The sequence below is a fragment of the Bos taurus genome, chromosome 10 (genome assembly GCF_002263795.3).
Source record: "Bos taurus isolate L1 Dominette 01449 registration number 42190680 breed Hereford chromosome 10, ARS-UCD2.0, whole genome shotgun sequence".
Lineage (NCBI taxonomy): Eukaryota > Metazoa > Chordata > Mammalia > Artiodactyla > Bovidae > Bos > Bos taurus.
The window spans coordinates 18,653,531-18,678,455 of NC_037337.1; the positions used below are offsets into that span (position 1 = coordinate 18,653,531).

Below are 24,925 nucleotides of genomic sequence, written 5' to 3' on the forward strand. Positions count from 1 at the left end.
AGGATCATAAGCTGCGTCCAGCACTGCCCTGGGAGAAATCTCCCCGAGCCAGAGCTGCTGCTGTGAGGGCAAGTTGGGGCAGCTCCTGAGTTTAGACAGAGGGGGCAGGAGGCAGGAGCACAGAGAGGAGAGGCAAGGGGGAGAGAGAGACAGAGGCAGAAGGAGAGATAGAAGAGAAACAGAGTTTCAGAGAGGGAGGCAGGGCTGGGTCCAGCTCAGAAATCCTGAGGCTTCCCTTAGGCAGGCACTGGCTGCCCTGGGACCTGCCAGGACAGGCCGACAGCGCCCATGAGCTCCAACGTGGCTGCAGCGGTGCCGGCTGCCGTGTCCGCCTCCAGGAAGGAGTCTCCAGGCAGGTGGGGCCTGGGGGAGGAGCCGACAGGTATGGTTAATCTCGAGGCATATATAGACCCTTGGGGAGTGGAGCGTGGGTCACAGGTTTGCAGGGACCATGATAGGAGCCAGAGCAACTCAGGCCAAGCCCCCAGGGCTATAGGCAAGTGTAAGGAAACCTGCCAGGAAACCCAGAATCCTAGAAACATGGGGGTCAGAGAGGATAGCTGATCAGATGGGAGAAGAAAGGAGAGAAGAGGGCCCTCAAAGGTCAGGAGCAGAGATCCCTAGTGGCGGTGTCCAGAAGGCTCTTGTGCATGATGGAGCCTGAGCCCACCTGCAGAGAGAGGGACGGGGAAGTGGAGCAGAGAGTGTCACTTGTTGAGAACTGGCCATGGAGAAGTGGGGAGGGGGTGTGACAAGGGACACGTTTTCCAGCTGGGAGAGACACGGGTGTGTCTGAATATGGGTGGATAGGAACGTGAGGACGGTGAGGGAAGGAGGGTGGAGGGGTCCCTGAGGAGGTGGGAATGGCGTGTCACTGGCCCGGCGCAGCCCCCACCCAGCCCAGGCTTGCCCTTAGGCGTGGGCCCCTCGCTCCAGTGCCGCGTGTGTGGGGACAGCAGCAGCGGGAAGCACTATGGCATCTACGCCTGCAACGGCTGCAGCGGCTTCTTCAAGAGGAGCGTGAGGCGAAGGCTCATCTACAGGTGAGAGAGGGGGCCCCCCACCCCAGAGGAGTCCCCCCTCATCTAGAAGAGCCCCGCCGGCCACTGAGTGTTCTGGGAGGGAGGGAGTGGAGGATGCTCAGGGGAGAAGGGGCTGCAGCCAAAGTGTCTGAAACCCACGGCCCAGGGCCCGGGCAGGACCCTGACTCCCTGGGGCTCCCCTCCACCCGCAGGTGCCAGGTGGGGGCAGGGATGTGCCCGGTGGACAAGGCCCACCGCAACCAGTGCCAGGCCTGCCGGCTGAAGAAGTGCTTGCAGGCGGGCATGAACCAGGATGGTGAGTCAAGAACCCCATCCCGGAGAGGCATGGCAGAAGATATGGGGGTGCATGATCCGTGGGGTGTCCTGACCCTTCCCACCTCCCCAGCCGTGCAGAATGAGCGCCAGCCACGGAGCACCGCCCAGGTCCGAATGGACAGCGTGGAGTCAGAAACGGAGCCCCGGCTGCAGCCCCTGGCGACCCCGCCGGCCCTCGCAGGGCCCAGCTCTCGGGGGCCCACACCTGTCTCTGCAGCCAGAGCCCTGGGACCCCAGGCCCTCATGCCTCCGGGGCACCACCACTTCATGGCCAGCCTGATAACAGCTGAAACCTGCACTAAGCTGGAGCCCGAGGATGGTAAGTGGGCCGATGGCTGAGCTCCAGGTCCCACACCTAGGTCCCTGAAAAGCCACTTCTGCCTGCCTCGGAACAGGGGCTGAGGCACAACATCTGTCCCGACAGCCGACGAGAATATCGATGTCACCAGCAATGATCCCGAGTTCCCCTCGTCCCCATACTCCTCCTCCTCTCCCTGTGCCCTGGACAGCATCCATGAGACGTCTGCTCGCCTGCTCTTCATGGCCGTCAAGTGGGCCAAGAACCTGCCAGTGTTCTCCAACCTGCCCTTCCGGGATCAGGTATACTCGTCAGGGGGGCTCACGAGTCAGCTGGGCTGGGGGCGCACACCTCCCTGTGCAGGTGATGATTGGAGGGGCACACAGCTTGGGGATGGTAAAGGCTGGAGACACGCGTGTCTCAGAGTCAGCGATGGTCATGGGCACATATCTCTGGGATATGGCAGTTGGGGTCATCACGTAGGGGACCCTGATGGCCAGGTATGCATGGGGACCAGACATTAGAAGGCAGTGTCTATGCCCCTCTGGGTCTTCTTTCCTCCTAGACAAACCCTCCGGCCTTAGATAGAGATGCTCTGTCTTTGTGTCACAGGGTGGTCTGCACACTGTGAACAGCATCAATGGGCAAATCTGGGCTCCCTTGGAACACAAATGCCCCCCTGACTTCTGGGTTTGAGTTTCAGCCCAGCCTCTTCATGCCTCTGGGCTTCTCATGAGCAAGGCGACCTGTCAGCATCCAGGAGGAGAGGCACGCTGAGCGCAGCAGTCCTTAGCCAGTGGTTTGGATGAAGCAGCTCAGAAGCGACTGAGTCTGCTGAGTATGGCCGACTTGGGATGCTGGTGGGGAGTGTCCCTGAGCTGCCCAGCTTCTCATGGCTCCAGGATTTGCCTGTGCTCCACCTCTACCTTTCGATGGAGCCCAGAGAATGTCTTAGAACTGAGGCATCTGGGCTGGATGGTGCCAAGACCCAGAGCTCCGAGCCCCTGGCTGATGTCAAGCAGAGGTCAGAATGTTCTGGGTACCTGGATCCAGCCCGTCCTCTCCTAAGACAGCTGAGAACGTGGCAGAGATTCCAGGCTGGGCCAGAGGAGCTGTGATCAGCCATCACACTTGCCCTCACCCCCCTCTCTGGGCACAGGTGATCCTGCTGGAAGAGGCGTGGAGTGAACTCTTCCTCCTTGGAGCCATCCAGTGGTCTCTGCCTCTGGACAATTGCCCACTGCTGGCCCTGCCCGAGGCCTCTGCTGGCGGCAGCTCTCAGGGCCGACTGGTGCTGGCCAGTGCGGAGACTCGAATCCTGCAGGAAACCATCTCACGGTTCCGGGCACTGGCAGTGGACCCCACGGAGTTCGCCTGCATGAAGGCCCTGGTCCTCTTCAAACCAGGTCTTTGTCCGAGTCTTAGAGGAGAGTGGGCGGGGATGAAGGCAGGGAATTTTGGTGACTTCCTTCTGCCTCTCACTTTCCCTCCATCACCCTTCATAGACCTGAATGTGTGTAGACTTCTTCCCTGCGAGCAGGAGGGGAGGGCTGCATGGCTCCTGGGCTGCTGGGCTCCCCACTCCTGAGGCCCTGGCTGATGGTGAGGCGGGAGCGGGGCCTGGGAGGGAAGCTCACAGCTGCTGCTTCTCTCCAGAAACACGCGGCCTGAAGGATCCTGAGCACGTGGAGGCCTTGCAGGACCAGTCTCAGGTGATGCTCAGCCAGCACAGCAAGGCCCATCACCCCAGCCAGCCTGTGAGGTGACCTGAGCACCTGCCTACCTGCCCATCTGTCCCTTCAGCTCTCTACCACTCTGCCCACCTTTTTGACACTGTCTTAGGGCTGCACTCATTAGATGGGACAGGGATCTCAGTGCAACCAGCACATGGCTGACACCTACTGTGTGCCAGGCAGAGCACCAGGCCCAGGAATAGGGACCAAAAAAAGCATAAAGCAAGCTCACTGCTTCTAGGGGATGCCCGGCCCAGTGGCCATGCTGAAGTTGAGGACCAGCCTATCGGGTACTGAGGGCTGCATGCATATGAAGGAGACAGAGACCCACTGGGAGGCAGGGTGCAAAGCACTGCTGAGAGGGATTTGTGGAGGCACGGCTGGTGTTGAGGAAGGAGAGGGTATACAAGGAGAGAAACTATCATTTACAAAGGGAGCGTATTAAGTGTTAGTTACTCAGTCATGTCTGACTCTTTGTGACCCCATAGACTGTAGCCCACCAGGCTTCTCTGCCCATGACTGAAGTGGGTACCTAATCCCTTCTCCAGGATCTTCTTAACCCAGGGATCAAACCTTAGCCTCCTGCATTGCAGACAGACTCTTTACCATCTAAGCCACCAGGGAAGCCCACAAAGTGAGGGAGAGAAGCAAATATACATATATTCTTAGGTCAAGAGACCAGTTGGGAAGGCAAAACTGATTGCCGCCAGTGAGAAGGTAGGGGTCTAAACCAGAACGGCTCTCTGGAACCAGCCTGCTCAGGACTTTGAAGGGCAGCCAGAGGCCAAATCTGGTTTGGCAGGCAGAGAGGAGCCACTGCAGATCATTGAGCAGGAGAATGCTTTCCACAGAGCTGGCTTCATGCAGAGGCGTGGTGGTGAGTGCAGAGCCTCCAACAGGGAGGAAGGCAGACCCTGCCATCATCCAGGGAGTCCTTGAAGGTCTGTTTGTGGGAATGGAAAGGCAGTGACAGATGCAGGAGCCTCCAGGTGTTGGGATGGCTCAGACCTGGTATTTGAGTGGATAAAGAATGAGATAGAGGAGCTCTTTGGGGAAAGAGGTAGATGACAGAAAAAGGAAAGTCGGGAGGAAGAGTTTTCAGGGAACATGACAAAATCTGGCATAAGCCATAGGCATGGACCCTAGCCCGGGGCCTGGCTGTGTATGGAGGACAATGGTTACTGGCTGAGACTGGGGCTGCGGGGATGGTGGGGCAAGAGACAGTGCTCTGGGGCTGTCCAGCTTGCCCCAGCACCAGCAGAAGCATGATGGGGGGTGTATGATGGCTCAGTGCCACCCACTTGGCTCTCACAAGAGAAACAAAGACCTTGGTACTGCAAAGCAATTTCAGTAGGTCATTGGGAGGTGGGGGAGGCTTCCCATAGACCTCCGTGGTAGAACGGAGGTTCTGAACCTGGAGCTGTCCCACTTGGATGTGGCCTCCTGACCGTGGGCAATGACCCCAGCTGTTAGATCTCCCACCCAAGGAAGGTCAGCATAATGCGCCCCCATCTGCCTCTCGGGACTTCACCATCTAGCTTCTCTGAGCTGGAAACCCTTGCCTTGGCAAATGGTTCTCATTTAAAAACTACAATGACTATTTTTATGGATGAGTATATCAAGCCATCTTATCATCCTAGGTGGCTTACAGAGAATTTATATCCTTTCTTTCTCCCCACACTATGTGGCTTGTGGGGATATTAGTTCCCCAACCATGGATCAAACCCAGGCCCCATGAGTGAAAGCACTGAGTCCTAATCACTGGACCACCAGGGAATTCCCAGGAATTTATTTTCTTATTCAATATATGTGGTATTAATGATCATGTAATTATAATAATTATATGATTATTAATAACATTAACATAGTATTAATGTAAGTAACTTCTTACTTTATAATCTTTACACATAATAAACAATATTTATTCACTATTTTCATCACACTCCTTAACTAAACACTGGAGGAAGGCCACAGTGGGTCCGGGGTAGGTGAATGGGGCCTTTCCTTGAAATTCCTCCTTACTTGCCCTGGGCACCTCTCATCTCTCCTCTCCATCCCCTCTGCCTCTCCTGGAATGGCGCTGTGCCCAGGACTCAGGCTCTGAAGCTGATAATCACACTGTTGGTGTCCTGTCTCCTGTCCAGGTTTGGGAAATTGCTCCTGCTCCTCCCGTCTTTGAGATTTATCAGTTCTGAACGTGTTGAGCTCCTCTTTTTCCGCAAGACCATAGGGAATACTCCAATGGAGAAGCTCCTTTGTGACATGTTCAAAAACTAGTGGAAGTAGAAATAAAATGAGTGCAACCACTCTGTGAAGCAATCTACTGAAGCTAAAAATCTGGGCTACCCTTTGATTTGGCAGTTGCACTCATGGATATGTGTACCTGTCAGAAATGTCTACCAAAAGAATGTTTGAAGCAGCTTTTTTCATAACAGCCCCAAACTGTACAGTGACAGTAGGGTGGACTAATAAACTGGGTCTATACGTATTCAGTCGTGTCTGACTGTTTGCAGCCTCATGAACTGTAGCCCACCAGGCTCATCTGTCCATGGAATTCTCCAGGCAAGAATACTGGAATGGGTAGCCATCCCCTTCTCCAGGGGATCTTCCCAACCCAGGGATTGATCCCGCATCTCCTGCATTGCAGGCAAATTCTTTACCATCTGTGCCACCAGGGAAATCTTATAAAACAGCAATAAAAAGGAATGAACCATCAATATTGTGTGACAACATGGATCTATTTCAGACACAAACAAAACCATCCAGGCACCAGTTCTGATTATATAAAGTTTAAGAACAGGCAAGACTAAGCAATGGTTGTAGAAGTTAGAATAGAATACCTCTGGGTGGGGGGGTGGGGTTGACTGGGAAGGGTCCCAAGGTATGCTAAAAATGTTCTTCATTTTGATCAGGGGGGTGGTTTTGCAAACTTATTCACTCATTAAAAATTAATTGCACCATGCGCTTAAGATTTGTGCACTTTATTGTTGGACCTAAAAAAAAAAAAGTGAAAAAACAAAAACAGGAAAATAAATGTGGCCAAGGTTCTCCCTTTGAGGACACTGATGGTGTGAGCACAGGGTTGAGTTCCATCTGGTTGCCACTCTGAGTCAGAGTCCAGGTGCCATGAATTCAAATCCAGTGAAAAATCTCCCAGAGGATTCAGCAACCCAGCTTCTCTCCAGATGGCATCCCAGTACCCCAAAGCTTCTCCCCATTGTTCTTCCCCATCCTTCATCACTTCCCTGAAAATAAAGGTGAGCACCATGCAACTCAACATAGCAGCCACAGGCACTCTTTGTGGAGGGGAATCTCCATCACTTTTTAATTCCTTATGGAAAGATGAAGTTCAGACAAACCTCTTCCTTTTCAAAGGCAGATCCAGAAGACCTAGGAAAAAGTACTTTTTAAAATGTTAATACGTATGAGGCACTAGATACACCAAGACAGTGAAATAAGCACTGAATGTGTATTGTTATTTAACTCTCAGATTAATCTGGCAGAGGGATCAACTATCCCCATTTATAAGTGAAAATTAAGAGAGGACCCAAAACTTGGTGTGACTCTACTTAACTCTGGCACTGCCTTCTCCCCATGCCCCTCTGCTCCTGGAACCAGCTGAACAATTCTGTTCATTTTCTATCTCCAAAGAATAAATGTTTAAAGCCCAGAAGAAAAAAAGGCCTTGTGAGAAATCCTGGTGTTTCCTTGCCCTTTGGCCTGTGTATGCATTCTCCTCGTTTTTCAGAGATCTGTTGTCTTGATGCAGGAAGGGTGGTTCAGAACACTCTGCTCTGGAAATGATGGCTAGACTGCTGCCCAGAGAGGACACAGTAGGGCAAATACTGCCCAGCTTAATCCCTTCCCACTTAAGCACTACTCGAGACTCTTGAACTTCCAGAAGCATCTGACTTGCCTCAGTTATTTGGGTCATTTAATGTCGATAATGCCATGATACTAGCCAACTCCCTATCCAAAGTTTTATCCATAAGGTTTAAAGGCCCCACATATAGAAAGTCTGAGTAAAGGCATATTAGCAAGAAGCATGGGTGAAGTATGACCAAACAGGCCCAGAACATTATGCTGCAGTCTTGCTTTTGGGAATACAAAACTGCAAAGGCAGCCAGCTGAAGTTCACATGCTAGTATCTGGGATGTGTGAGCACACCAATTCTACACTGGGATAGAGACTGGGACCTCCAGGAAGAAGTCTTGGAGAATTAGAGGAGGTCAGTTGAGTTCAGTTCACTCACTCAGTCGTGTCCGACTCTTTGCAACCCCGTGGACTGTAGCACGCCAGGCTTCCCTGTCCATCACCAACTCCCGGGGCTTACTCAAACTCATATCCATCAAGTCGGTGATACCTCCCAACCGTTTCATCCTCTGTCATCTCCTTCTCCTCCCACCTTCAATCTTTCCCAGCATCAGGGTCTTTTCTAATGAGTTAGTTCTTCACATCAGGTGACCAAAGTATTTGAGTTTCAGCTTCAGCATCAGCCCTGCTGATGAATATTCAGGACTGATTTCTTTTAGGATGGACTGATTGGATCTCCTTGCTGTCCAAGTGACTCTCAAGAGTCTTCTCCAATACCACAGTTCAAAAGCATCAATTCTTTGGTGCTCAGCTTTCTTTATAGTCCAACTCTCACATCCATACATGACTACTAGAAAAACCATGGCTTTGACTAGACGGACCTTTGTTGGCAAAGTAATGTCTCTGCTTTTTAATATGCCATCTAGGTTGGTCATAACTTTTCTTTCAAGGAGCAAGCAGCTTTTAATTTCATAACTGCAGTCACCATCTGCAGTGATTTTGGAGCCCCCCAAAATAAAGTCTGTCACTGTTTCCATTGTTACCCAATCTATTTGCCATAGAGTGGTAGAACCAGATGCCATGATCTTAGTTTTCATTTTTTTTCAGGTGGGTATGTTTTATTATAATATTTTCAGATTACCAATTCATATATTCATTTTTTTTGTTTTTTGCCATACATTCACATGAATCAGCCATGTGTGTACATGTATTCCCCATCCTGACCCTCCCTCCCACCTACCTACCCATCCCATACCTCAGAGTCATCCCAGTGCACCAGCCCTGAGCACCCTGCTCCATGCATTGAACCTGGACTGGCGATCTATTTCACATATGATAATATACATGTTTCAATGCTATTCTCTCAAATCATCCCACCCTCGTCTTCTGCCAGAGTCCAACAACCTGTTCTTTACATCTGCGTCTCTTTTGCTGTCTCACATATAGGGTCATCATTACTGTCTTTCTAAATTCCATATATATGCATTAATATTACTATATTGGTGTTTTTCTTTCTGACTTACTTTATTCTGTATAATAGGCTCCAGTTTCATCCACCTCATTAGAACGGATTCAAATGCAATCTTTTTCATAGCTGAGTAATATTCCATTGTGTATATGTACCACTGCTTTCTTATCTATTCATCTGCTGATGGACATCTAGGTTGCTTCCATGTCCTGGCTATTATAAACAGTGCTGCAAGGAACATTGGGGTACATGTGTTTCTCAATTCTGGTTTCCTCAGTGTGTATGCCCAGCAGTGGAATTGCTGGGTCATAAGGCAGTTCTATTTCCAGTTTTTTAAGGAATCTCCACACTGTTCTCCATAGTGACTATACTAGTTTGCATTCCCACCAACAGTGTAAGAGGGTTCCCTTTTCTCTGCACCCTCTTCAGCATTTATTCTTTGTAGACTTTTAGATAGCAGCCATTCTGACTGGCGTGACATGGTACCTCATTGTGGTTTTGATTTGCATTTCTCTGATAATGAGTGATGTTGAGCATCTTTTCATGTGTTTGTTAGCCATCTATATGTCTTCTTTGGAGAAATGTCTGTTTAGTTCTTTGGCCCATTTTTTTGATTGGGTCACTTATTTTTCTGGAATTGAGCTGCAGGAGTTGCTTGTATATTTTTGAGATTAATTCTTTGTCAGTTGCTTCATTTGCTATTATTTTCTCCCATTCTGAAGGGTGTCTTTTCACCTTGCTTATAGTTTCCTTCATTGTGCAAAAGCTTTTAAGTTTATAGGTCCCATTTGTTTACTTTTGCTTTTATTTCCATTACTCTGGGAGGTGGGTCATAGAGGATCCTGCTGTGATTTATATCAGAGAGTGTTTTGCCTATGTTTTCGTCTAGAAGTTTTATAGTTTCTGGTCTTACGTTTAGATCTTTAATCCATTTTGAGTTTATTTTTGTGTATGGTGTTAGAAAGTGTTCTAGTTTCCTTCTTTTACAAGTGGTTGACCAGTTTTCCCAGCACCACTTGTTAAAGAGATTGTCTTTAATTCATTGTATATTCTTGCCTCCTTTGTCAAAGATAAGGTGTCCATAGGTGTATGGATTTATCTCTGGGCTTTCAATTTTGTTCCATTGATCTATGTTTCTGTCTTTGTGCCAGTACCAAACTCTCTTGATGACTGTTGCTTTATAGTATAGTCTGAAGTCAGGCAGGTTGATTCCTCCAGTTCCATTCTTCTTTCTCAAGATTGCTTTGGCTATTTGAGGTTTTTTGTAATTCCATACAAATTGCAAAATTATTTGTTCTAATTCTCTGAAAAATACCATTGGTAGCTTGATAGGGATTGCATTGAATCTATAGATTGCTTTGGGTAGTATACTCATTTTCACTATATTGATTCTTTCGATCCATGAACATGGTATATTTCTCCATCTATTTGTGTCATCTTTGATTTCTTTCACCAGTGTTCTATAGTTTTATATATATAGGTCTTTTGTTTCTTTAGGTAGATTTATTCCTAAGTATTTTATTCTTTTTGTTGCAATGGTGAATGGAATTGTTTCCTTAATTTCTCTTTCTTTTTCTCATTGTTAGTGTATAGAAATGCAAGGGATTTCTCTGTGTTAATTTTATATCCTGCAACTTTACTGTATTCATTGATTAGCTCTAGTAATTTCCTGGTGGAGTCTTTAGGGTTTTCTATGTAGAGGATCATGTCATCTGCAAACAGTGAGAGTTTTACTTCTTCTTTTCCAATTTGGATTCCTTTTATTTCTTTTTCTGCTCTGATTGCTGTGGCCAAAACTTCTAAAACTATGTTGAACATTAGTGGTAAGAGTGGGCATCCTTGTCTTGTTCCTGACTTAGGGGAAATACTTTCAATTTTTCACCATTGAGGATAATGTTTGCTGTGGGTTTATCATATATGGCTTTTATTATGTTGAGGTATGTTCCTTCTATGCCTGCTTTCTGGAGGGTTTTTATCATAAATGGATGTGGAATTTTGTCAAAGGCTTTCTGTGCATCTATTGAGATAATCATATGGTTTTTATCTTCCAATTTGTTAATGAGGTGTATCACATTGATTGATTTGCAAATATTGAAGAATTCTTGCATCCCTGGGATAAAGCCCATTTGGTCATGATGTATGATCTTTTTACTATGTTGTTGGATTCTGTTTGATAGAATTTTGTTAAGGATTTTTGCATCTATGTTCATCAGTGATATTGGCCTGTAATTTCTTTTTTTGGTGGCATCTTTGTCTGGTTTGGTATTAGGGTGATGGTGGCCTCATAGAATGAGTTTGGAAGTTTACCTTCCTCTGCAATTTTCTGGAAGAGTTTGAGTAGGATAGGTATTAGCTCTTCTCTAAATTTTTGGTAGAATTCAGCTGTGAAGCCATCTAGTCCTGGGCTTTTGTTTGCTGGAAGATTTCTGATTACAGTTTCGATTTCTGTGCTTGTGATGGATCTGTTAAGATTTTCTATTTCTTCCTGGTTCAGTTTTGAAAAGTTATACTTTTCTAAGAATTTGTCCATTTCTTCCAAGTTGTCCATTTTATTGGCATATAGTTGCTGATAGTAGTCTCTTATGATCCTTTGTATTTCTGTGTTGTCTGTTGTGATTTCTCCATTTTCATTTCTAATTTTGTTGGTTTGATTCTTCTCCCTTTGTTTTTTGATGAGTCTGGCTAATGGTTTGTCTATTTTATTTATCTTCTTGAAGAACCAACCAGCTTTTAGCTTTGTTGATTTTTGCTATGGTCTCTTTGTTTCTTTTGCATTTATTTCTGCTCTAATTTTTGTGATTTCTCTCCTTCTACTAACCCTGGGGTTCTTTATTTCTTCCTTTTCTAGTTGCTTTAGGTGTAGGGTTAGGTTATTTATTTGATTTCTCTCCTGTTTCTTGAGGTAGGCTTGTATTGCTATGAACCTTCCCCTTAGCACTACTTTTACTGAATCCCGTAGGTTTGGGGTTGTTGTGTTTTCATTTTCATTCGTTTCTATGCATATTTTGATTTCTTTTTTTCATTTCTTCTGTGATTTGTTGGTTATTCAGAAGTGTGTGGCTTAACCTCCATATGTTTGTATTTTTAATAGTTTTTTTTTTTTTTTCCCTGTAGTCGACATCTAATCTTACTGCACTGTGATCAGAAAAGATGCTTGAGATGGTTTCAATTTTTTCTGAATTTACCAAGGCTAGATTTATGGCCTAGGATGTGATCTATCCTGGAGAAGGTTCCGTGTGCGCTTGAGAAAAAGGTGAAATTCATTGTTTTAGGGTGAAATGTCCTATAGATATCAATTAAGTCTAACTGGTCCATTGTATCATTTAAAGTTTGTGTTTCTTTGCTAATTTTCTGTTTAGTTGATCTATCCATAGGTGTAAGTGGGGTATTAAAGTCTCCCACTATTATTGTGTTACTGTTAATTTCCCCTTTCATACTTGTTAGCATTTGCCTTATATATTGTTGTGCTCCTATGTTGGCTGCGTATATATTTCTAATTGTTATATCTTCTTCTTGGATTGATCCTTTGATCTTATGTAGTGTCCTTCTTTGTCCCTTTCCACAGTCTTTATTTCAAAGTCTATTTTATCTGATATGATTATTGCCACTCATGCTTTCTTTTGGTCTCCATTTGCATGAAATCTCTTTTCCCAGCCCTTCACTTTCAGTCTGTATGTGTCCCTAGGTTTGAGGTGGGTCTCTTGTAGACAGCATATATAGGGGTCATTTTTGTGTGTGTGTGTGTTTGTTTGTTTGTTTGTCTTTTTATCCATTCAGCCACAGTCTTTTGGTTGGGGCATTCAACCCATTTACATTTAAGGTAATTATTGGTAAGTATGATCCCATTGCCATTTACTTTGTTGTTTTGGGTTCGAGTTTATAAATCTTTTCTCTTTCCTGTCTAGAGAAGATCCTTTAGCATTTGTTGAAGAGCTGATTTGGTGGTGCTGAATTCTCTGAGCTTTTGCTTGTCTGTAAAGCTTTTGATTTTTCCTTCATATTTGAATGAGATCCTTTCTGGGTACAATAATCTGGGTTGTAGGTTTTTCTCTTTCATCACTTTAAGTATGTCCTGCCATTCCCTTCTGGCTTGAAGAGTTTCTATTGAAAGATCAGCTGTTATCCTTATGGGGATCCCCTTGTGAGTTATTTGTTGTTTTTCCCTTGCTGCTTTTAATATTTGTTGTGTTTGATCTTCATTAATTTGATTAAAATGTGTCTTGGGGTGTTTCACCTTGGGTTTATCCTGTTTGTGACTCTCTGGGTTTCTTGGACTTGGGTGGCTATTTCTTTCCCCATTTTAGGGAAGTTTTCAACTATTATCTTCTCAAGTATTTTCTCATGGCCTTTTTGTATTCTTCTTCTGGGACTCCTATGATTCGAATGTTGGGGTGTTTAACTTTGTCCCAGAGGTCTCTGAGGTTGTCCTCATTTAATTCTTTTTTCTTTTTTCCTCTGTGCTTCATTTATTTTTCCATATTCTATCTTCCACCTCACTTATCCTATCTTCTGCCTCAGTTATTCTACTGTCGGTTCCCTCCAGGGTGCTTTTGATCTCAGTTATTGCATTATTCATTATTGACTTTTTTAATTTCTTTTTGCTCCTTGTTAAACTTTTCTTGCATTTTCTCAATCCTTGTCTCCAGACTATTTATCTGTAACTCCATTTTGTTTTCAAGATTTTGGATCATTTTTACTATCATTATTCTGAATTCTTTTTCAGGTAGACTCCCTATTCCCTCCTCTTTGGTTTGGTTTGGTGGGCTTTTATCCTGTTCCTTTACCTGCTGAATATTTCTCTGCCTTTTCATCTTGTTTAGGTTGCTGTTTGGGGTGGCCTTTCTGTATGCTGGAAGTTTGTGGTTCCTCTTTATTGTGGAGGTTCCTCCCTGTGGGTGGAGTTGGATGAGTGGCTTGTCAAGGTTTCCTGGTTAGGGAAGCTTGCATCGGTGTTCTGGTTGGTGGAGCTGGATCTCCTTTCTGGAGTGCAATGAAATGTCTGCAGTGAATTTTGAAGGGGTCTATGGGTTTGGTGTGACTTTTGGCCACCTGTATTTTTGTGCTCAGGGTTATGTTCCTGCATTGTTGGAGAATTAGCTTGGTATGTCTTGCTCTGGAACTTGTTGGCTCTTGGGTGGAGCTTGGTTTCAGTGTAGGTACAGAGGCTTTTGGATTAGCTCTTGTCTATTAATGTTCCCTGGAGTCAGTTTTCTGCTGTTCTCAAGTTTTGGATTTAAGCCTCCTGCCTCTGGCTTCCAGTCTTATTCTTACAGTAGCCTCAAGACTTCTCCATCCATACAACACTGATGATAAAACATCTAGGTTAATGGTGAAAAGATTCTCCACAGTGGGGGACACCCAGAGAGGTTCACAGAGTTACATGGAGAAGAGAAGAGGGAGGAGAGAGATAGAGGTGACCAGGAGGAGAAGAGGGGGAATCAAAAGGGGAGAGTAATCAATTACCTATTTGCTCTCCACAGTCTAGAACACTCAGAGAGGTTCACAGAGTTCCATAGAGAAGAGAAGAGGGAGGAAGGAGATAGAGGTGACCAGGAGGAGAGGAGGGGGAGTCAAAAGGAAAGAGACCAATCTAGCCTGTGATCAGTTCCCTAAGTGTTCTCCACAGCCCAGAATACACAAAGAGATTCACAGAGTTAAGTACAGAAGAGAAGGGGGAGGGAGGAGATAGAGGTGACCTGGGGGAGAAAAAGGAGAGTCAAAAGGGGAAGAGAGCAATCAAGCCAGTAATCACACTCCTAAGTAAAAATGGGTACTAAAGATTGGATTCTTAAAGGTACAGAATTGATAACAAATACCAAAAAGCAAAGATTAAAAATCTAGAATAGAGGTTGCTTCTGCTGCTGCTGCTGCTAAGTCGCTTCAGTCGTGTCTGACTCTGTGTGACCCCATAGACGGCAGCCCACCAGGCTCCCCCATCCCTGGGATTCTCCAGGCAAGAATACTGGAGTGGGTTGCCATAGGCTCTCAAAAATACAATATTAAAAAAATTGCAAAAGTTATTTACAAAATATGAAGTTTGCTTTAAAAATAGGGTCTTTTTTTTGCAAGGTAATAGTAGATTTTTAAAATGAAAATTAAAGGGGTAATAAAAAACTTAAAATTTTTTTAATTACAAAATGATAATAGTAAAATATATCTAGGAATTTATCTGGAGCTATTGAGGGCAGTGTGGGGTCACCTCAGTTTCACATAGTTCCTTGATCCAGCTTATACTTCTCAAGGTCTATAGGTCTATATACTATAGGTCCCTTTCAATGTAGCCAATGCTAACTACAGGGTTTTAATCTGTTGCACCTGTCACTTCCAAAGCGGTTCCCTCTTGTTTATTTTGGCTTCCTCTGTTTGCAAGTCTCTTCAGTATCTAACTTCCACCCTGACACAAGGCAGCGAAGGTGGTCATTTATTTAGGCTCACTTGTTCAATTGTGCTGTGGGGAGGGAGGAACATTGCCAACAAATATCACTGGCATGTGTGGGGAGCACTCAGTGTCTGAGCCACACTGGGTTTGCCCCCACTCAAGGCATGTGTTCTTTCCCGGTCTACACTGCTCAGGCTTCCAGGTTGCTCTGCAGGGGAACTGTCTAAGGTGGGCCCTGGGTTGCATGCACTTTCCACGTCTAAGCCGCTCAGGTTCGGGTTCCCAGGTACTCCACAAAGGCACAGACTCGGTTGGGCCTATGCTTTGTGCCCTTCCTGAGCTTCCGAGCAGCTCAGGCGACCAGATGCTTGGCGAGTGCACACTCCCCAGGTGGGCGGTGCATCTTATCACCTCCCCTGTCCCAGCCACTTGGTTTCCTGGGTGTGCAGCAGGAGCCTGTCTCAGGTGTGCTGTGTGTCTCCTCTGGGGAGCTGATCTCTGGTTGCAACCCTCCTGGTGGATGGCAACTGTCCCAGGAAGGATCCCAGGAAGACTTGGTTAGCAACTGGGAGCCTGCTCGAAGTTTGGTAGAGGATGCTGTCTCTGGGGCCGAGTTTGCCCCTTGCCTTCGGCTCTGGCTGTCACCTGCCTGCCTCCCTGCCTCCAGTGAGGGATGGGCCAGTCCGCTGTCAGCTAGCTCTCCTCTGGTATTGGCTCAGTCCTTTGTTCTGTGAGTGGCTGGCAGTGGCTTAGATTAGAGCTTTTAACGGGAAAGTTCTCTCTTTTTTCTCTCTATCCCATGGTTTGGGTTGCTATCTCACGTTAGCTCCCTCAGATTGCCCTCAGGGCATTCAGGCCTGGTGCTTACCCTAAGCAATGCAGTCCACACTTCCCTGTTCAGCCCTGGCTTGCTGGTGGTGGACATGAGCATTTGGGCTACTTCTCCACTGGGAGCTGCAGTTAGGCGTGTAATCTGTGGGCTTTATTTGTTTTTTCCTCCCAGTTATGTTGCCCTCTGAGATTCCAAAACTCCCCACAGACCCACCTGGTAAGAGGGTTTCCTGGTGTTTGGAAACTTCTCTTTTATGACTCCCTCCCCAGGATGGGTCTCCATTTCTAACTCTTTTGTCTCTCTTTTTATCTTTTATATTTTGTCCTACCTCCTTTCTAAGACAATGGGCTGCCTTTCTGGGTGCCTGATGTCCTCTGCCAGCGTTTAGAAGTTATTTTGTGGTATTTGCTCAGCGTTCAAATGATCTTTCAATGAATTTGTGGGGGAGAAAGTGGTCTCCCTGTCCTATTCCTCCGCCATCTTAGGACCGCCCCCAATCTTAGTTTTCTGAATGTTGAGTTTTAAGCCACCTTTTTCACTCTCCTCTTTCACTTTCATCAAGAGGCTCTTTGGTTCTTCTTTGCTTTCTGCCATAACTGTGGTGTTGTACATAAACTTAGTTATCTGCAGCCAACCCAGCATCCACCCCCTCACCCTGCCCCATGGCCCTTCTTAAGGTCTTGTCTTCATCACAGAGATGCCAGTAAGTACATTTTTCAGGATCCCCTTCCCCTATGGTTTGCTAGTAGAAGACAGGCACTCACGTGAGATGTGTAAAGTAAATGAGAAGCCATTAATCTCTGGACACAGTCACAGCCAAATGTGTGGGAAGACAATTTCATAGCAACCTTCTTTAGAGTTGCAGGAGCTTCTAGGCAAACTCTTGAGAACTTTTGGTTCAGATCTGCTGGTTTTCTTGACCTTCAGTGGGGGCTTTCTCTGACCTGCTTCCCCACTTCTTCCAATGTTTACATTAAGCACCTAATTCCTATCTCAAGTCCTTCGCATCTGAAATACACTGAGTGGCTTCTGTAATCCTAATACAATACAGCTCCCAGTTGATCCTAGGATTTACTCAACCTTTTGCTGTAAATTGGCCCTGCTGAAACTCAGATGGGTAATAGCTCTACCCTAACGGATTTAGGGCCAGTGCTAGGGGAGGGGGTACTATGAAAACTCTTTTCTGCCCTCGGCGCCAGAAACGTCTTCGGTTATGAAGCACACAGAGATAGACTCTGTGGGCCTATCTGGGCCTTTCTTTTCAACTGCAGTTTTCAGATTTGTGAGACACTCTGCTGCTGCTGCTGCTGCTAAGTCGCTTCAGTCGTGTCTGACTCTGTGTGACCCCATAGACAGCAGCCCACCAGGCTCCCCTGTCCCTGGGATTCTCCAGGCACAAATACTGGAGTGGGTTGCCATTTCCTTCTTCAATGTATGAAAGTGAAAAGTGAAGGTGAAGTCGCTCAGTCGTGTCCGACTCTTCACGACCCCATGGACTGCAGCCAACCATGCTCCTCTGTCGATGGGATTTTCCAGGCAAGAGTACAGGAGTGGGTTGCCATTGCCGTCTCTGGTGAAACACTCTACCTCTACCCTTAAGGGAGTATTTAGATGTAGGGAGAGCAGAGAAAGACTCACAAGTTGCCAAGAAGCAACCATTCAGATTAATAAAACCTGAAGTGGGACCCAGGTATTGTGGTTGACTAGTCTCCATCTGGTGGACACCACTGGTTTTCCTCACTAGGATGCAAGCTCCATAGGGCGCAAGGGCTTTGGTCACCAGTGTACCCCAACCAACTAGAGTGCTCAGTCAACACTTGTCAAATGAGGGATAAATGGCCCCACAGAACAGGGAAGTGACATGCCTGTTAGAGTCTGAGATGTCTCACAAGATCCAATAGATATTATAGGTGTCTCATCAATGTTCATGGTTATGTCCCTGGCTCTAAGATGCTGTACTGTTATCCAATTTAGGAGAAAGAACATTTTAACAAGCAAAAGCTCTGATCTGTGTCTCCTTATAACTTTCTGCTCTTTCTTCATAATCAGAAAGGTTTGTTATAGATTTAGTTATCACATGGGGAACTTTCAAAAAAGTTCCTAGGCATTACTAGGTTTTATTTAGCCAATTGCTGCCGCTGCTGCTAAGTCACTTCAGTCGTGTCCAACTCTGTGCGACCCTGTAGACGGCAGCCCACCAGGCTCCTCCGTCCCTGGGATTCTCCAGGCAAGAACACTGGAGTGGGTTGCCATTTCCTTCTCCAATGCATGAAAGTGAAAGTGAAGTCGCTCAGTCGTGTCCGACTCTTCGCGACCCCATGGACTGCAGCCTACCAGGCTCCTCCGTCCATGGGATTTTCCAGGCAAGAGTAGTGCAGTGGGTTGCCATTGCCTTCTCCAATTTAGCCAATTGAGGAAACCTTAAACAATCCACTCTTCTTATTATGTTGTCATGTAGACAATGCAAACTGTAGATGTAAACAATGTAAAAAATGGAAAGGATGATCTCAGAATTTTAAAATGGAATAAATTTCACATTAGGGAAAAACTGACCACAATTTTTTTTTTTCTAATTCCACTTTAGATTTGGTTTGGTATTTGAGAACCCCTGATCACATTCAACTCTCTCATCCAAAATGTAAGCGTGGGCACCTTTTGTTAGGTGCCGAGAGGATCTAAGTCAGGAAGATAGGTTCCTTTCTTGCCTTGGGAAGCTAATGTCAGTTTTTTGATGTCACAAACACTGGGAGCTGTTGAGAACACAAGACATCTAAGCCAGTTCAACGGGGAAGAGGAAATTTCCAAGTAGAAATGCCTTTTATACTATGACCTCAGAGTCAGTAGGAGTTACCCAGAGAAAACCTGGGGGAGGGAACACATTCCAGACTGAAGGCAAATGACCTTGCCAAAGTCATGCAAGTGCAGGGGCAGAACAAAAAAAGGACACACCAGGGCCCTCTACTAGCAGCTATGCCTTTTTGGTGAGGATCTTCAACGTAATTTATTTTCTTCCCAGCTTAGCATCCCTTATGGAAACCTCACAACTTGAAATCTCACCTTCACTTGAGCTATATTAAGTTCCCAATAATTACCATCTCTGTACTTTATCAATTTGGGGCTCAGCCCTTTGCTTAAAAAAAAAAAATGAGCACTTTATCAAAAATCATTGCTGTTCCTTGGGTTCAGGCTGGCCTGAGTTGGGGTGGGAGCCAAGATGGTCAGAAAACAAACCACACATATTGCTGCTTCTGGAAGCTTTGTTCTTTAATGAGCCATGGCGTGATCTGTCCATTAAACTGCTCTTGTGTAGCCATACAGTGCATATTTTGGGTGGCACAAACTGCACTTTATACAACTGATGGCCCCAGCCCCACCCCCTGCCAAAAAAACAAGGAAATCACAAAGTGCCTGTTGATTGCATCAGGAATGTAATCAGTTCTGTGGGTGAGACACATCATTCTTTGTATAGAATTATTCTGTTAAACAGTAAAATGATATTATATTTCACAGGCTATGTCCTTTTACAATAGATAGTCTTTTATAAATTTACACTCAGTGTATTTATATAAATTACTTTAAATCCATTCATATAATACTTATCTGTAGTCCACACCTTTCCCTTAGTAAATACAATTACTTGGTTCCAAAGGTGCAACTTTTACATGACCTAAGAGGGATGATAAGCAGGCATTCAACATGGATGGAAATCAAGGTGATGGACCCCTTGGTGGGGCTTTTTTGACAACAGTTTCAACCAAGAGACCAACAAGACCTAATAGATCCACCTCCATAGTCACTATTTTGCCCTTTACCACCAGATAAGACGTGGGAGCAGCTCCAGAGAAAAGTGAGTGACAGTATTTTAGGGGTATGCTGCTGCTGCTGCTAAGTCGCTTCAGTCGTGTCCGACTCTGTGCGACCCCAGAGACAGCAGCCCACCAGGCTCCCCCGTCCCTGGGATTCTCCAGGCAAGAACACTGGACTGGGTTGCCATTTCCTTCTCCAATGCATGGAAGTGAAAAGTGAAAGGGAAGCCGCTCAGTTGCGTCCAACTCCTAGCGACCCCATGGACTGCAGCCTACTAGGCTCCTCCATCCATGGGATTTTTCAGGCAAGAGTAATGGCTTAGTGTTAGTCACTCAGTTGTGTCTGACTCTTTGAGACTTCATGGACTGTAACCTCTGTCCGTAGAATTCTCCAGGCAAGAATACTGGGGTGAGTTGTCATTCCCTTCTCCAGGGTATCGTCCCAACCCAGGGATCGAACCCAGGTTTCCCACATTGCAGGCAGATTCTTTACCATGTGATCCATCAGGGAAGCCCCAAGAAAGACTCCCACAAACACCAAGGAACTTTACTACCAAGGCTAGCATGGTATTGGGGGACAGTGCCAACTGTCACAGAATTATGGGGAGCTGTCTCACAATTATGGGTAGACAAACATATCTGTCAGCACAGAATGAAGCTGTGTTGGTCAACACAGAATGACCAAGAGGGGGGAAAATGAGAGAGAGGAGAATGAGGAAAGCCAGCTGGAGTGTTTCTTTTTAAAATTAAAACTCGCTGAGCTTTGAACACATCCTGAGAATATTTTCTTCTCTCTTGTTCACCAAAGTGCTTGTGAAAGGTACACATTCCTTAGTTACAGTTTAAAAAAGAAAAATGTGGCCCACAGGCACTGAAGCAGGCCTGCAGAACCTTGCTGGAGCTCCTGTTTTCTGCATGCTTCTGGGACCCTGCATCTTTGACAGTGAAAACAACCCTACTGTGATGGAAGACAAAAGTCTCCACTAACTCCCATGAGAAGGGAGGGCTCTTATATCCCACCCCCTGAATTCAGGTCCCTCTGCCTCCACAAGGCTCATATTGGGCTGTTACCTCCTTTGTATTCGCAGAAACCCAGAGTGGCAAAATAATTTAAATGGCTGGAAGTACACAGTGCATTACAAATGAAGCAAGTCACCTTCCTGAATCCTTTCTGTATTTACTTCATTTTGTGTATACACACTTTGACCCTACAATTAAACTTCTCTGCTTCCATTACATTTTCCATGATAAGGGATACGTTGGCTTTAATGGGGAGAATTAAAACTCTAGGCTCTATCTGGGGCTGGGAATGTGTGGTAAGAAGAGAATGCTCTGCATTTTAGAGTATGGGCTCCAAATGAGGGGCTGCCTCTAGGCTGCCACATATGGGTTTCCTTTGAGGCATTTGAGATCAAAGAAAATGAACAAAGGAGAAGCAAATAGAAAACACACATTTGACACATACAGATGTTAAATATCTTAATTATAAGTGATTGTAATGCAGCATCAGCTGTGGTAACGTAACATGAACCACAGAGATGACCAGTTAAGATCAGAGGAGAGGACAGACAGCACTCGGTTCTAACAGTTGTTAAGTGTTATGGCTTCATCTTTTTCAGGCCAACAATGCCCATTATTCTAGAGAACAGCAGCATGCTTTCCTTCAAAGGGAGGGTCCCGCCTTTGCTCTCCATTCTTAGCATTCCATGCAGCTCCCTTTCCCCACCCCTCCATTCTGACAGCTTGTTAAATGACTAGAAATCCACAAATCTAGCAACTGAAAAACAAATATTTATTTAATGTTATCCAAATTCAGGTTTTAGGTCCCTGAGAAAAAATTATAAAGTCTCTTAACATCCGTCACCTGGTTCCTATAAAGTGACCTATATGAGTAGATTTTAATTTTTAATTTTTTTTTAACTGCCAAAAACTTGTTTTGCAAAACAACAGCAACAAAACAAAAACTCCACAAAGATTTAGAAGGGAGACCATATGCCAAGATGTGTTTCCCAGGCCATTCCTCTAGGCCAAAGAAAACTACTCAACAGGGGTACTCGCTTTATTTTGTATGGTATTTAACCAATGTCCTGGAACAAGTGGAAAGGAGTACTCAACACGGGCTGAAAACCTCCTTCCCAAGAATAATGGGAGAGACTGCGCCTGGCACAGGGACTGGGGCACCCATGCAGACACAACCATGCTGAGGGGCTGGGTTCTGCTCTAGGAGATTATCTGAAATTCAGATTTTTAAAGACCTTATTTACCTTTATTACTCCTCAAGGCAGCATGAACAAGGTGACAGATGTTTGCAGGCTATAAAATCAAACATGTTTAGTTACTAACCATCATCATTCTGGAAATTGACAAAGATTCCTTTTCCCGAGGTCATTTCTGAACCCCACCAGGGAGAGAAAAGCTGCCTGCTACCTGGAGCTGCCACTCGGGATGATATTTGTGTCTGGCCTCTGGGGCTCGACAGTAGCCACAGAGGCAGTGGCATGAGGTTCACTGTTGTGTAACAGGAGAGACTCTGCCTTATTAATGAAAGTCCTCAGGTTTCTATAACTTCATCTCAAAGAAGTATGAAAAGGAAGAATAACCAAAATTCAGGTTACAGATGGTAAAGGCTCTTTTTTAGAACAGTGCATGTGGTAGTTAGACAAGATGCATTTAGTAACTTTAAAAAAGAAACATTTTCACATACTTATCTCAAGAAAGGGTATCATGTTTCATTTCCCATATATTATAAATAGCAAAAACAGACTTCTAATCCCACAGACACTAAGAAGCTTAAAATGCTTTTATAACTCAGGTACATGGAGACACCCAGTGGTGAGAAAAATGGTTTGACTTTTCCCTCAACCCAGGGATGTCTGGCTCTCACCACCACATCCAATGGCCCTTAATCTGTGGGAAGAAATTCTATGGGGAGGAAGGAAGCATAAAGTTAAAAGAAATATGCACACTATACATATATATATTTACAGTAAACTTCAGTAACCAGAATATTAACAAAAATAGCTTCAAGTAGTCCTTGATTTTTTTAAATCTATTTAATACTGATGGTCTGAGGAAAAAAAGATAAAAGCTAGATGGGTCAATATTAAAAACTTATCTTTTTTTCTTTTTTGGCAGCTTTCTGTAACGTTTATTCATGCAGTGCTATGTGTGAATGCTTGGGGAGAAGTGATTAAGTGGTCACATCATTTGTGTGAGCTCGTGGTGGAAACCCACCAGCAGATAAACAGGTTCATATATGGTCTTCAGTTTAATCTATACAAAGAGAAAGGCCTGGATAAATTAGAATGAAACCCTCCTGTTCAGGGATCACCATGTCTCTGGGACATTTAAAAAATATTAGAGGAACCTGATTCTAGGATCAGGGGATATAAGAACAGTATGGCTATTGAAACTTCGGCCCATGCAATACATTTGGCAGGAACTAACCAGGGGTTAAACCAGCACTGATTATTATGACATCAAACATCGCTGAAAAACAAAAGAGGTCTTCTCTTCTTCGTTGGATAACCACAGAGGTCTCAAACATGCTCTGATGGCTTGATGGAGACAACTGCTTTTTTTTTACTTTCCCCAGAATATAACATGGAGTATTTCTCAAAAATCTTAAAATAGAGGGCTTAGGCTTTTTGCTTATAAATCCTTGGAAGAAAATTATATTCTATACCAGCTCCTAACTATCCCAAAATAAACCCAAAGAATTTTGCTTTCATGGTTAAGAAAGGTTTATATGTTTTCTTCAAATGTTAGAAATCAGTGGGTCCCTCTAGCCCACAATGTCCCCCCAGTTCCACACTCACCTCTGGGAAGGGAAAAAGGGAGGGAGGAGAGGCAACTACAAAGACCTCTATAACTGACCCAAATCCCAAGGCCCTGCGCGCTCTGTTCAGCAAAGTCTCTAGCTGGATACAGCAGCCAAGGCACAGCTGGTACCATCCCTGGCAGGCTTCAAAGAAGACTTTCCGCTTCGGCAGGAGGCCCACCCGGGACTCAGCACACAAGGTCTTGGTTGTATGCTCGGGCAAGAGGCAGGACCACAATCAGGATGGATACTGTGGACCAGGTGATGAAGCCCCAAGATGAGATGTAGCCATAAGGGACACACATCTGCCAGTTCAGACCATAAACTCATTATTCCCAAAGAGAGCTAGCTGTTGGGCCGAGCTGCAGTCTGGGTCCACAGTTTTCCTGCGGCTAGACACAACTATCCCCTCTGGGGTCTCTTTGGTTTTCTGAGGTGAGTTTTTCACATTCTTTAATTTTTGTTTGCCCTTTTCAGGGTTGAAGGTTCCTCTGCTGATGAACTGAGGCTTGTCTTCTAGGGATTTGGTCTGGCCCGATGGCCCTTCCATCCCGAGGGCCTCACCAGCTGAGGAAGCTCGGTAGAAAGGAGATTTGGAATAAATCTGAAATCGTCTTCTGGTCCCATGAGAAGATGCAGTGCCAGATGAACATAAAGAAGAGACTGAAGAGTCCACTGAATCCAGTGAGTCTTGCTGCTTTTTGAGCTGCTTCCGCAACTTGCTTGAAGGTTCAGACTTGCCAGCTGCCTTCATAGAGATGAGGGCTAAGCTTCTCTCTAATGCAAGAAAGAGACCAAAGCTGTAAATGACAGTTCTCTCTGAAGCAAATCATTGTGTGATGAAGAGGTGTCACTGCTCACACGTGAAAGTGGGTGGGCTAAGATCTGGAGGGTCCAGGGTGACCTGCTTCGGGCACAGTCACAACTCAAGAAGACCTAACCACCCATTTCTATACCATCCATATCATTTCAGAATCAACCCTGAGGAAGCTGGAGTGGGATCATGCCATTAGAAGAGGCCCACAGCCATCCCCATCATTTAAAACACTGCCACAATATGTAGTAAATACCACATCTTGCGGAGACATGGCAGGCAGTTAAAGACTTCCTTGGGTCCAGTCCCATCTCATAGTAGGGCACAGCTCCCACTACCTACTCTTAGAAAATGGTTCATGAGTCAGTAAGACAACATGAGCTATGACTGCTGGCTTTCCTCTATGGTAAATACAAGGAAACATTACATTACAAAAGAATTATGTTACACTGAAGGTTTGGTCTGATCAACAATTTATACAGAAGCTTCAGGAGGACGGGTATATTTCAGCTCCTTAGGACTTTGTCATCTTTTCATGTAAGGTCAAAGGCCTTCTTCAAAGAGACTGTCTTTGCTTGGGAACCCTTATTCCTCCTCTGCAAAA

General features: G+C 45.4%; 2 protein-coding genes across 2 annotated transcripts in view; one reads left to right on the forward strand and one right to left on the reverse strand.

Annotated features, from left to right (window-relative positions):
• Positions 1–240: 240 nt before the first annotated feature.
• Positions 241–5,875, forward strand: NR2E3 (nuclear receptor subfamily 2 group E member 3). Its single transcript, NM_001167900.1, has 8 exons — positions 241–382; positions 917–1,043; positions 1,235–1,338; positions 1,429–1,677; positions 1,783–1,958; positions 2,816–3,062; positions 3,313–3,418; positions 5,534–5,875. Exons 1-8 carry the CDS (start codon positions 289–291, stop codon positions 5,664–5,666), a joined length of 1,236 nt encoding a protein of 411 aa, NP_001161372.1. The 5' UTR covers positions 241–288; the 3' UTR covers positions 5,667–5,875.
• A 13,252-nt stretch (positions 5,876–19,127) lies between these two features.
• MYO9A (myosin IXA) overlaps positions 19,128–24,925 on the reverse strand; it is a 388,889-nt gene continuing 383,091 nt past the window's right edge. Inside the window, 1 exon segment of the mRNA XM_024997927.2 lies at positions 19,128–24,284. Within this exon segment, the coding sequence (XP_024853695.1) occupies positions 23,821–24,284 (464 nt within the window). The 3' untranslated portion in view covers positions 19,128–23,820.

Excerpts from the sequence above, each read along its gene's own strand:
- NR2E3 (NM_001167900.1), top strand. The coding sequence starts at position 289 with ATGAGCTCCAACGTGGCTGCAGCGGTGCCGGCTGCCGTGTCCGCCTCC. Across the intron at positions 1,339-1,428 it reads GGCGGGCATGAACCAGGATG|CCGTGCAGAATGAGCGCCAG; the intron begins GTGAGTCAAGAA and ends CCACCTCCCCAG. Across the intron at positions 3,063-3,312 it reads CCTGGTCCTCTTCAAACCAG|AAACACGCGGCCTGAAGGAT; the intron begins GTCTTTGTCCGA and ends GCTTCTCTCCAG.